This window comes from Neopelma chrysocephalum, unplaced genomic scaffold (genome assembly GCF_003984885.1).
Source record: "Neopelma chrysocephalum unplaced genomic scaffold, ASM398488v2 Primary Assembly neopelma1_44, whole genome shotgun sequence".
Classification (NCBI taxonomy): Eukaryota; Metazoa; Chordata; class Aves; order Passeriformes; family Pipridae; genus Neopelma; species Neopelma chrysocephalum.
The window spans coordinates 27,629,266-27,640,617 of NW_020897703.1; the positions used below are offsets into that span (position 1 = coordinate 27,629,266).

At 34.5% G+C, this 11,352-nt stretch overlaps 1 protein-coding gene across 9 annotated transcripts in view; it reads left to right on the plus strand.

Moving 5' to 3' along the window:
• The window catches only part of SLC35F5 (solute carrier family 35 member F5), a 25,301-nt gene extending 14,481 nt beyond the window's left edge, over positions 1-10,820 (plus strand). For all 9 annotated transcript variants that reach the window (XM_027679088.1, XM_027679094.1, XM_027679093.1 and 6 more), the window contains 9 exons: positions 820-901; positions 1,675-1,762; positions 2,343-2,407; positions 2,776-2,880; positions 3,337-3,496; positions 5,008-5,098; positions 9,140-9,294; positions 9,747-9,835; positions 10,695-10,820. In XM_027679088.1, coding sequence (XP_027534889.1) covers positions 820-901; positions 1,675-1,762; positions 2,343-2,407; positions 2,776-2,880; positions 3,337-3,496; positions 5,008-5,098; positions 9,140-9,294; positions 9,747-9,828 — 828 coding nt within the window. In that variant the 3' untranslated portion in view covers positions 9,829-9,835; positions 10,695-10,820. The remainder of the gene's footprint in view (positions 1-819; positions 902-1,674; positions 1,763-2,342; positions 2,408-2,775; positions 2,881-3,336; positions 3,497-5,007; positions 5,099-9,139; positions 9,295-9,746; positions 9,836-10,694) is intronic.
• Positions 10,821-11,352: the final 532 nt, after the last annotated feature.

An 11,352-nucleotide genomic window follows, 5' to 3' on the forward strand; every position in this document is an offset into this window, starting at 1 on the left:
ATTATTATTATTATTATTATTATTATTATTATTATTATTATTATTATTATTATTATTATTACTGTCATCATCAATAATAATAACAATGCTGGAAAGTGGTGATTTAATTTTTTCTGGGGTAGTGTTTTAATATTCAAAACAAATCCTGTTTATGCTGTTCGTGCTGTTACTGGCACGTATATGTATTTCTTCTTGGGCTGTATGAATATTTCCACATAAGACTAGAGAGTGGTTACTTCCCTCAGAATATATCTGAGATCTTATTAATGAGATCTCAATCAATAAATGAGTAAACACTTGCCATTTTATTCCTTTATGAGAGGATTAACAAATATTTTTAGGTATTGAATATAAGTGATGCTTGCTTTTTACAGTAAAGATGTGTCCAGGGTTTTAAGTACTCTAAAAATTTAAACTCATTAGGCTGACTAATGTTCCATGCATTCCTGAAATTTCTTTGCAGCCCTTGTGCAGTTATCGTCTGGAAGCACTTCCAAAACAAGTTAAAAGTACCTTTAGTTACTACAGAATAGCTATTATAATGTCATTTTAATTATTTTTAGGTTCTGAAGTATGTTATTTCATTATTAAACATGTACTTTTATATGGTTAGTTTGGGCCAGTTCTAAGTGTGCTGCTATCTTTTAATGTACTTTCCCCTTTAATAGAAGTTAGAAATCACTTTAAGGTAAAAATCGTGTTCTGATTTTATTTTTGGATGAGCGGTTGGGTTTTTTTTTGCTTTAAGTAGAATTTTATTGCACTGAGCAACTCTGTTGCTGCTACTCATATAACAGAATTATTTTTCTTTTTCCCCAGTGGTTCTTGGCAAATTTCTCTTACCAAGAAGCTCTGTCAGATACCCAAGTTGCCATAGTTAATATCTTGTCATCAACCTCTGGTAAGATTTATTTACACCACCAGATGTGCCTTCTAAGGCTGTTTATAACATAAAAATCTATTTTGCTACAATGGACTTGTGTAATGTTTTACCTGTGGTTTTGGCTTAAAAGCCATTGAATATATGCATTTAACAAAGTCATTAGGTATTTGCAGAGGTTTAGGGTGCCTTCATGTTCTCCTGCTTTTTGAGTTCGTGTATTATTTCTGCAGTTATGTCTATGTATTAAAAAGATGTATTGGGAATGTAATAACTTTAAAGGAAAGGTGGTATAACTGTTTATCAAAATAGATTCAGGGCAAAGTTTTCTTGCTAATGATTGTTTTGTAAAAAATGGGTTTAGAGGTAAAGAACTTAAACCACCTAAATATTATGCATATCATTTGCTTTACAGGTTTTATGCAAGGCTCTAATACAAGCTTTAAAGTATTTAAACTATGTGACAGTACATATTTGGAGAATTAACTTTTCTTGTTTTATAAAGTCAGTTTTAAAAACAGAATTATACAATCTTTCACTGACTTTTCTGGCTTATTGCAGTTTATTTTGTTAGTATGACTGGCCTTTTTCAGAGCTGACCATTTATTTGCTCCTCTGAGGATTCACATCACAAGGTGTTAGTTTTCATAATAGTTCTGACTAAAATGAAAGATGTTAAGAACATGTAGTTAAAACAAGTACATGAAATATAAAGAAGAAAATGTCTGTGCAGTTTTCTGAACAAACTGGTGGCAAAACATGATTTTATAAGCTTCTCTTAATTTCTCTTGCAGGGCTTTTTACATTAATCTTAGCTGCAGTCTTTCCCAGTAACAGTGGAGATCGGTTTACCCTGTCCAAATTATTAGCTGTTATTTTAAGGTAAGATAATGGGATAGAACATTTGGTCAAAAATTGTCTGATACAGTGAGAGGACAACTGTACCTTACTATACGTGTGGTATCTGTGACAATGAATTCTACACATCACTTTCTTAAAAATGCTCATTTCACAGATAAATTGAGCAAGTTGAATTAAATCTTTTTAAATACTTCATATCATGGACAGTTACCAAATCTCATTCTCCTGTAGGAAATTAAATTAACCAGGTTATTCTTGGAAATAAGTGAACTTATTTTCTTCTTGTTTAATTATTTTATTTTTGTGTAGATGGGGAAAAAGGAAGTGGTTTGGCATTCAGTGTTGTCAGCCTGTTTCATTAAATGCCTGGTGCATTGTTCTGGATGTTAAAAGTGGGGTTGGTTGGTTTGTTTGATTTTAGCTTAGGATCAGGCCTGAGCAATAGAGAACTCCTTTTGGCTTTCCAGAAGTGGGTTTTGATTAAATAAAAATGCCTAAAGATAGAACTGTATTTTTATGTTTTTCTTTCTCTTTTTTTTTCTGTATTTGTCAAAAAGTTCCTGGGTTTAAGAAGCTTTTTGCATTTCTTTTCTTTTGCTAGCATTGGTGGTGTGGTACTTGTTAACCTTTCTGGATCTGAAAAATCTGCTGGAAAAGATACAATAGGTATTTACTTACAGTTTTTAGTCCTGGAACATGCAGTGATGAGTACCATCTTCTGACAGTACTAAGTAGTCATATAGCAAGCTCCATATTTCTTACTCATGTAACCTTCTACAATCTGGCATTTTAGTTTGAACTTCTGAAACTCGTCATTTATGATAATTTTCCACCCTATGTATATAGCTTAATTGGGAAAGTATTTACATTTTTGAGCTCTACATTTTTCCATGCTTTTCATATATTAGGAGATTCTGTAATAAGCAGTTTCTCAGTGATGGTTTTGTAATAGATGTGTGTTTAGGGGAGTTGATCCTACTGTGCATAACGTGCTTAGCATGTCTTTAAGGGAGTGTTTTTTTCCATCTTTCCAGGTTCCCTGTGGTCTCTTGTAGGAGCCATGCTATATGCTGTGTACATAGTAATGATAAAAAGGAAAGTAGATAGAGAAGATAAACTTGACATACCAATGTTCTTTGGTAAGACTAAAAATAACTCTATTCAACATTTTAATTCAGTGTGTAATTAAATTGTTTGCTCTCAGGCACGGAACTGTATATCAGGGGCTTAGAAAAGCCAAGGAAGTAGAGAAAGCCTGTTATTCCTGTTAGGAGTACTTTAGATACTGGTTGTGTGGATTGTTTCTTGCTTAAAGCCTTAATAATGAGAGGTAACACTACCCGTGGGAATGCAGACAGCCCCTTTGACTTAATGAAATTCTAAAATTTTATTTTCAATTTAAAACCTGTAAATATCTGATGCAATTTTTGTTTGTGAATTTCAGGTAAAGTTTCTTATATTAATTTCATTTGAAAGATTTAAAATACTGCTTCATTGCTCTTTTTTTTGTATGCATGTTGTCAGAGTTTAGATGGGATTTTGGTTATGTTGAAGGATATTCTTTGCGATTTACTTAAAACTGTTTTTATACTCAGGTTTTGTAGGGCTGTTCAATCTGTTGCTCCTGTGGCCAGGATTCTTCCTGCTTCACTATACCGGGTTTGAAGCATTTGAGTTTCCCAACAAACTGATATGGATGTGCATTGTCATTAATGGCCTTATTGGAACAGTTCTGTCAGAGTTCCTCTGGCTGTGGTATGTACTACATACATTGAATATGATTCACATAAATTATCTTACCTGTGTTCTCACATGTTGAGATGCCAGATTGCCTGGGTAGGCAGTTTTGCTTTGCTTTTAAATTTTTTTCTGTCCATATATGCAGCTTAAGTTAGAGGATGTCATCCATCATGTCACAGTGTCCTGTTAAAAAGCCACAGCTAACTTTAAAAAGCAGGTGATGTGGTCTTGTAGTATTTATTAAAATCCTGTGTGCATAGCTCATTTTAGAATTGACATTTTGAGACAAAAACACTTTGTAGTACAGAGTTGCTGTAGCAATAGGAGAGCATGAATTTCTGTTGTAACAGTTCTGTGACAATACTGCAACAAAAGATGTAGGTGGAGTTCCGTGAAAACCTTTTTTGTTTTGTTTGGGGGTGGGGGTCTTTTTTTGTGTCTGTTTTTGTTTTTTGGGTTTTTTTTTCAGATTGAGTTTAAAGTTATTTAGGAAATCTAATCATGATAATTTTTGTTTATTGGCAAACTCTTACACCAGTCTTAATTATAAATGCATTGCTCCTATGAATTAAACTTGTTTATTGATGGAATATTTTTGTGATGTTAATGCCATCCTGTGAGATTACACTGCAGCTCAGTATCAGCTGGTAAAAAGGTTAAGTGCAATATTTTAACATAGGCGAAGTAACAAACAAACAAAATTTCCCAGAACCCCAAACATTGGCTCTGGTCCCAAAATCAAGTGTTAGGATAGGGTTAAGTACATGGGTGTGCACAGTCTTTTTTTTTGGGTAATTACTCAAAATGATAATCCAGTCAATCAAAGCGTTAGCTTTATTTCCAGTTCCTTTTTCCTAGAGTTTTGGACTGGGACTAATTTCAGGGCTTGTGCTGACATCCTCCTTTTATCTGTCCAGTGTGCCACTAGGATGGTCCTCTTCACTTTCTTTGGAAGTAAATAATGCCATTTAACCTACTTGTTTACTCCACCCAGCCACATAGTGCTAACTATATAATGTAGGGATAGATATGACTCTTAATTTTGGGGTTTTTTTTAACCTGATGATAAGTTTTTATAGGTTTCTGTGCCATTTATTAATTTACAGTTTTCTGGTGGGCAGGCTGGTTCTAATTCAGAAGCAGACAGTGCAGAGATACAGGAGTATTCTCTTGTGCTATAGAGAACCATGGTATAGAAGCAAAATGCAGATTTTTCTAGATGAAGTTAAAGAATGTTAAGTAGGGAATTTTCCATCATCTCAAAAGGTTTATATGGTAATTAAACCTCACCCCAAAAGGCATCAATTGTCTAGTTAGGAATTCTAAGCAGTTTCACAGATGGAGTGTGGGCGTGTGAGCTTTAATTTTTGATTATTAAAACAAACAATGACTGTTAAGCTTGATCAAATATCTTCCTCATTTGATGTATTACTTTGTCTTTTAACTTTTGACTAAGACCTTTGTATTATAATTATTATTTATTATCATTATTTTTTTATAACTGTTATTATTTCATTGTCTTTCAGGGGCTGCTTTCTTACCTCATCACTGATCGGCACACTTGCTCTAAGCCTTACAATACCTCTGTCCATCATAGCTGACATGTGCATGCAGAAGGTAATGTAATTCTACATTTTGAGCATTATTTCTTCAAATTAAGTGGCAGTGTTATTTTTATTGATGTATGCAATGAGCAGTATTTTACTTCTGTCACCTGTTAATACTTGTTGAACTGCATTGTGATTGATACTCTCTTGATATTGACAGTTACAGTAATTTTGCACATGAGAGTGTGCTCTTGCACAAAATTGATTAAAGTCCAGCTTGTATGAAAAGTACCCAAAGTCATCAGCAGTACCTGGCCAGATACATTACCTTGAACAGCCACTTTTCAGAATTAAAGAACATCTGCAAATACAGCACACCTTAAATTCATACCTTTACAATTACAGAATTGTAGGGACTGCTTATCTTGAAAATACTCAATTAGTGAAAAACCCAAAAACCTGTGGGTTCACCACAAAGGAATAAAGCAGCTACAAGAAATTCTTTACTGAGATGATAAATCTCTATGTGAATTGGGGAGCAGTTTAGTCAGGTAATAGTTTAGCTAAAAATGATATCAATAAAAATGGGCAAAACTGACCAAATGTAGAACTAACTATACAATACTACTGAAATTTTGAGTAGACTGGTGGCCTTGCTCTGCCAGCTGCTGCTTGGTTACACTGCTTTGATGCTGATGACTCTTGTAGCAAATACAATTGCTGTTTATTTTTAAGGTCTGTGCAAATAGAAGTGTGAAAGTATGAGAAGAGAAAATTGCTGCCTGTGCCTGGGACATGGTTTAACTTGAGCACTCTCTGAGTAGGGTCTTCCCCAGAGCAAATGGAGTTTGTGCATTGTCTGTGGTGGTTCAGTTTGTGACTTGATTTCAATCATCACATTTGAGGTTTTCCTTTTGAGGCTTGTATTGTTTGTATGGTAAAAGAAATTAGTCAAGTCTTGCGCTTGGAATGTTTCCAGTGAAAAGGAAGCTTTACTGTTCAATGTTTTCACAAGCAAAGTGTAAATTGTAATGAGAATCTTTTGACTTCTGAAATTTTCTGCATTTAAAAATGGGGTTAAAAAAACCCCAAACCCACAACTTGTATTTTACTTTTACTTAAGGTCAATGTGGATTTTGGAAAATAAATCAGAAAAAATAAAAGGATAAATATAAGAAAAGAAAAGTCAAATTGGAAAATAAAAGGAGAATCTGACCCTGAATAAATACTTTTGTAATGAACGTATGAAAGACAGTATGTTTTGCATTAGTATTACCTGAATATTCCAGCATGGAAACAGAGCAAACATTGCAGTGATTGCAACAATAATAAAACATTTGTTGGTAAGATAACTTAATTTGTGTTGCTCTTAAAGCATCTTCATATAGACTTGAGACATAAATTGTAACAGGATGGGAAATAACTCATGAAAGCTATTAAGGAAACAAGGAACAAAATATCTGTAGACTTCTCCCCCAAAATTCACTTCTGTGAGGTTGAATTAGGTTTATGTGAACTAAGGCTGGTAGCAAAAAATAAGAGTTTTGTATGTAGATGTGTGTGTATCAGTACATATTTTAGATATATTTTATATATATATATACACATATCGTGCAAATACATTTTTAGAGATGTGTATATATATAGTTACATATATCAATATATGACAATTTTAGGTTGTCTTGTGAAGTGATTAATCTAAACTTTCTTGTGGGATACACTGCAAATAGAGTATGCTTTTCTAATTCTCAGTAAACAACTTAATCTCTAGGCTATTTATTCTGAGTAAACACGGAGTCCAGATCTTGTAAAATTAATTTATTCTTCATGTATTCATGCAGTATCAGAGCACTTCAAATAGCAGAAACTTCTTTAGGGTTCTGTTGGATGACTTTCAGTTGATGTTGGTAACACAAGGGCAAATTACCTTTTTAGCTGATTTTCATGGTTTATCACTGTTAGAGTCGCTCACATTTTTATTTATATTATTAGTATTTAAACAAGCCCCACAAATGTAGCTAACTACCAGTCTAAGTTCCTGTACACCCTGCATTGCTCTTTTCCTATTTCCTGTCTTAAATCTTCACCTTCCTGTGAGTTGTCTCAGGTTATTTGCTGGCAACATCTTTCATTATTTGAATCTTCTTGCTTCTTCCATTTCATCCACAATTCTTTTCATTTGCCACCAGTTGGTTCCTTCTTAAGTTTGTGGTCCCTGTACTTTCTACCTTCTGTTCCTTCTCATTTTTCTTTCTCTGTTTGAAAAGGCTGTTTTGCCTTTCTGTGACAGATACAGAACCTGACTAGTTTTAAGCAGCTGGTTGGGGTTTCCTTCTCTTATTTTTTGTTCCTTTTCCTGTTCACATATGCATTCTGCTTTACTGTTCTTCCTTCTTCCCCTGGCTGTTATGTACTTACTGTCCCAGCTTCTACTTTTCTGCCTGTTCGATGCTTGAGCTTGGGGCTGCTGCTTGTATGTTTAGGGTATGTAAGTCTTTACCACCTTCTGGTACTGACCTGTTCAGCATGAGATCACTGGGGAGGCATTAAGTCTTGTCTTTGACAGCAGAGTAAACTTCCTGCTGTATCTTCTCCTGCTGTTGGAGGTAAATCCTTTGTGGCTTATATTTTAGGAGATTAATTACTCGTATTAGAAGCAGAGATGAGTGACCATAATTAAAGGCAAACTTCTGTAGACTTTGAGGTTTTTTGTAGAAGTGCATTTGTGCAAGCGTGTCTCTGTTATACGAACATCAAAATATCCCAAGCCAAGCCCTATGCTTGCTGAAGTCTCAGGTGTCCAAGTTGGGCTCATAGAAATTTAAGCTTCAAGCTGCTCCCTTAGTGCCTCTGGCCAGCCTTGTCTTTACATAAAAGGAACCTTCACAAGAATGCCACTGTTATGGCTAATAATGTAAAGATTGAAATAGTAATATATGCAGTCTTAGTATGACTGTCAAATGGCATGGTAGTTATACCATGTGCATAATTGCTGACTTTGTGGGTGTTATTCTGTAATAATCTAACATAAATCTGAATCTTAAGAAATTACAACCAAGTTTTTGATGACTAATTAAGTATTCCTTTTGGTAATTTATGTGTTTCTGAATTTCTGTTAGAAATCACTAAGGAAACACAAGGTTTAACAACTGCAGTTTGTTAGAATTTTGAGAGTGACCATCAATGTCGGGTACCAAATTTTCTCCAAATTCTTCACTTTTGGATATTTTGTCCACACGAGGGTGCTGTGCCCACAGTTTATGGCTCTGTCATCCTGAAAGGCAGGTCCCAGGCTGATTGTGCTCTTCCTTTGGAATTGTAGAACCATGCAATGATTTGGGTTGGAAGGGACCTGAAAGATCATCTAGTTCCAGCCCCTGCCATGGGCAGGGACACCTTCCACTAGACCAGGTTTCTCAAAGCCTAGTCCAACTTTGCCTTGGACACTTCTAGGAATGGGGCAGCCACAGCTTCTCTGGGAAACCTGTGCCAGGGCCTCACCATGCTGTAACCTCCTATAATTTTAAGTTTTAAACAGTATCAGAAGACTGCTACTGAGTGTAGTAATAGATAGATAAATGTAGCAGTATAGATACAGGTAGAATTTAGTTTAAATTGGGCAAATAATTTGTGCCTTGCCTTTTTTTTTTTTTAATTAAAAAGAAAATTACTGTAAATTTCAAGTAGCAGAGTCTTTTTATGTGCATTGAATCTGGCAGTTACCGGTCAGTGACAGTATATTCATAGTGAATAAAGAGGTGCACAAATCTTTCAGGTGAGATCTCTTATTCAAGATTTCTGAAGTGTCTAGGGGACTTTCTCCTTGGTACCAGAGAGACAGCTAAAAACCTAAAAATGAGACTCTTTGGAAATAGGAGTCTTCATTCACCTCACAATGCAAACAACGTGTTCCATTGTAAAGAATGGATCAGTGGAAAAAGATATTAGCAGCAGCAGTGGCTGTAGAAATTGTACCAAATAACTCACCCAGTGTAAAATAACTCAAACTGCATCTCAAACTTACAATAATAATTATCCTAAATATACAGCATGTCCTTTATTTTTTTTTTTTTTAACTGTTGAGTGAACGATGTTTGTGTTTTAATTCCAGGTGCAGTTTTCCTGGTTATTTTTTGCAGGGGCAGTACCTGTATTTTTTTCTTTTTTCATTGCAACTCTCTTATGTCACTATAACAACTGGGATCCAGTGATGGTGGGAATCAGAAGAGTTTTTGCCTTTATCTGTAGAAAACATCGAATTCAGAGGTAGGACAGTCACAAAGTATTATCCTGTCTCTTCTCCAGCCTTTCCATTAACCTATATTTTTTATAAGCTGCAGTACTCATACTCTATTTATTTTCACCTGATTTTATATTCAGTAGTACTGATTTCTTAATAATGGTAGTTGCCAATCCATTTATTAACCTCTGCAATGCTCAGAAAATGGAAAGACGTGAAGTCTTTTTACCTTTTAAAAGAAGTTTCCTAGTGGCTATCCCAGTTTCTCCCCTTAATGCCTCTATGTTAATTGCTGTACCCAGAATATGCAGTGAAAATTGTGCAAACTTAAGTATACTTGATGAACTTAAGGGGTCTTTGCATGTTTTTAATGGCTGCAGTTCAAACAACTAGTGTACTTAGTTAATTACTTTTGCTTCATAACAACCAATTTAATAATACTGTGTTACTTTAAATAAATAAATTCATTTCTTTTAAGAATGCCAGAAGAAAGTGAGCAGTGTGAAAGCCTCATTCCTATGCATAGTGTTTCACAAGATGGAGAGAGTTGCTGTTCATAGACAAAAGGTATGCTTAAAAACCTCAAACAATACACAGAAAGGTGAGGGTTAGTTTCCATGGTGGCATTTGTGTTATGCAAGGACACATTTTTAAAAAGCATACAGTTAGTCTTGTCCTGTACTGATGGACAGAGTTTTGAAGTGTATCTTCAAAATTATTATTCATTGCCAAGCATTATTCTCACATTGATACAGTTTTTGGTTAATGGTTTTGAAATGAGAAGTAGTTTTTAATTAAAATGTTCATATAATATTGGCACTCCTTAATGCTGTTGGGGTCTCCATTTGGGTTACTGCAATTCACGAAAAACACCAACCATTTAAGGAAGTTCAGAGAACATCACCAGACATTATCATTATGGGTCCAGAAAATGGAAGGGAGCCCTTGTGTTTGTAGTTGACAAGAATTAAGTTGTTAAATTCCATTAAATATTAGGGCAAATATTTCTCATTATAACCATAGGGAAACTGGAATAGAATAGCTAAAGAGTTTGCAAAATATCCCTCTCTAAGAGGGGGTTACACAAACATCTAAAAGGAACATTACATGGTTGGTCAGTACTGTTGGTCAGTACAGACATAGTTTAGGACTCTCCTAGCCTTGTGCTTCAGGGCTTTAGTTTTCAAATAATGCGTGCAGAATTACATGAGAAGTATATTTTTATTTTCTAATATTGCTTAAATTGAATAAAGAAATTGAAAACATTCTAACCAAAACAGTAATTGTGATGTCTTAAGCTTAAGACGTTTCTTTTATTTTAGGAGTTATTTCTTTTATTAGTAAGATGGAAACAAATATACATGGTGATTCTTTTTTTGAAATCCTGACTTATGTACCCCTGATAACTTTTTTTTCTTCTTCTTAGTTTAAAAATGGAATGATGCCCAGCGAAGAGACAATCTTCTGGAAAAGTCCCTAAGGAGTCATATTTCAGTGCCTATTCTGAATTTGTAGTAAAAATAAGAAGTTTCAGTTCTTTTGAAACTCTAAACTTTTCCTCTTTCTTGCTTTCATCTGATTTTATAAATGAACAAAGTTACTCTATGCCTATCACCATAGGGAGTCTTAGTCCATCTGAGCAACCAACCTGCCTTATAACACTTGAGCTGGTGACGTTACTTGACAAAATCAAGAAAGCAAATGCTGATAAGTGATTTCTTTCTTTTTTTAACTCATGATTTTGTTAAATGCTGGACAATTTTGTTTTTAAAAGATACTTTCAAGTGAGTTATGTAAATAAGTTCGCAGGTCATCAAATCTTATAGGCTTTCAGAGGAAAAGCTTAATAGATACATTACCTGTAGTAGGTACAAATTAAATTTTTTTATGTTGTATAAACTATTTACATATTAATAGAGGAAACCAGAAAAAATAATTTATTAAGTGCATTCTTATGATTATTGAGGCAGGATCTTTATACGGTCCTGGAACACTACAGACATGTTGTCTTAGGCCATTTTGAGAAGCCTTGTAATAGCAGTGGGTGCCGATGTTTAAAAATCTTGCTGCCCAACAATCTGGAA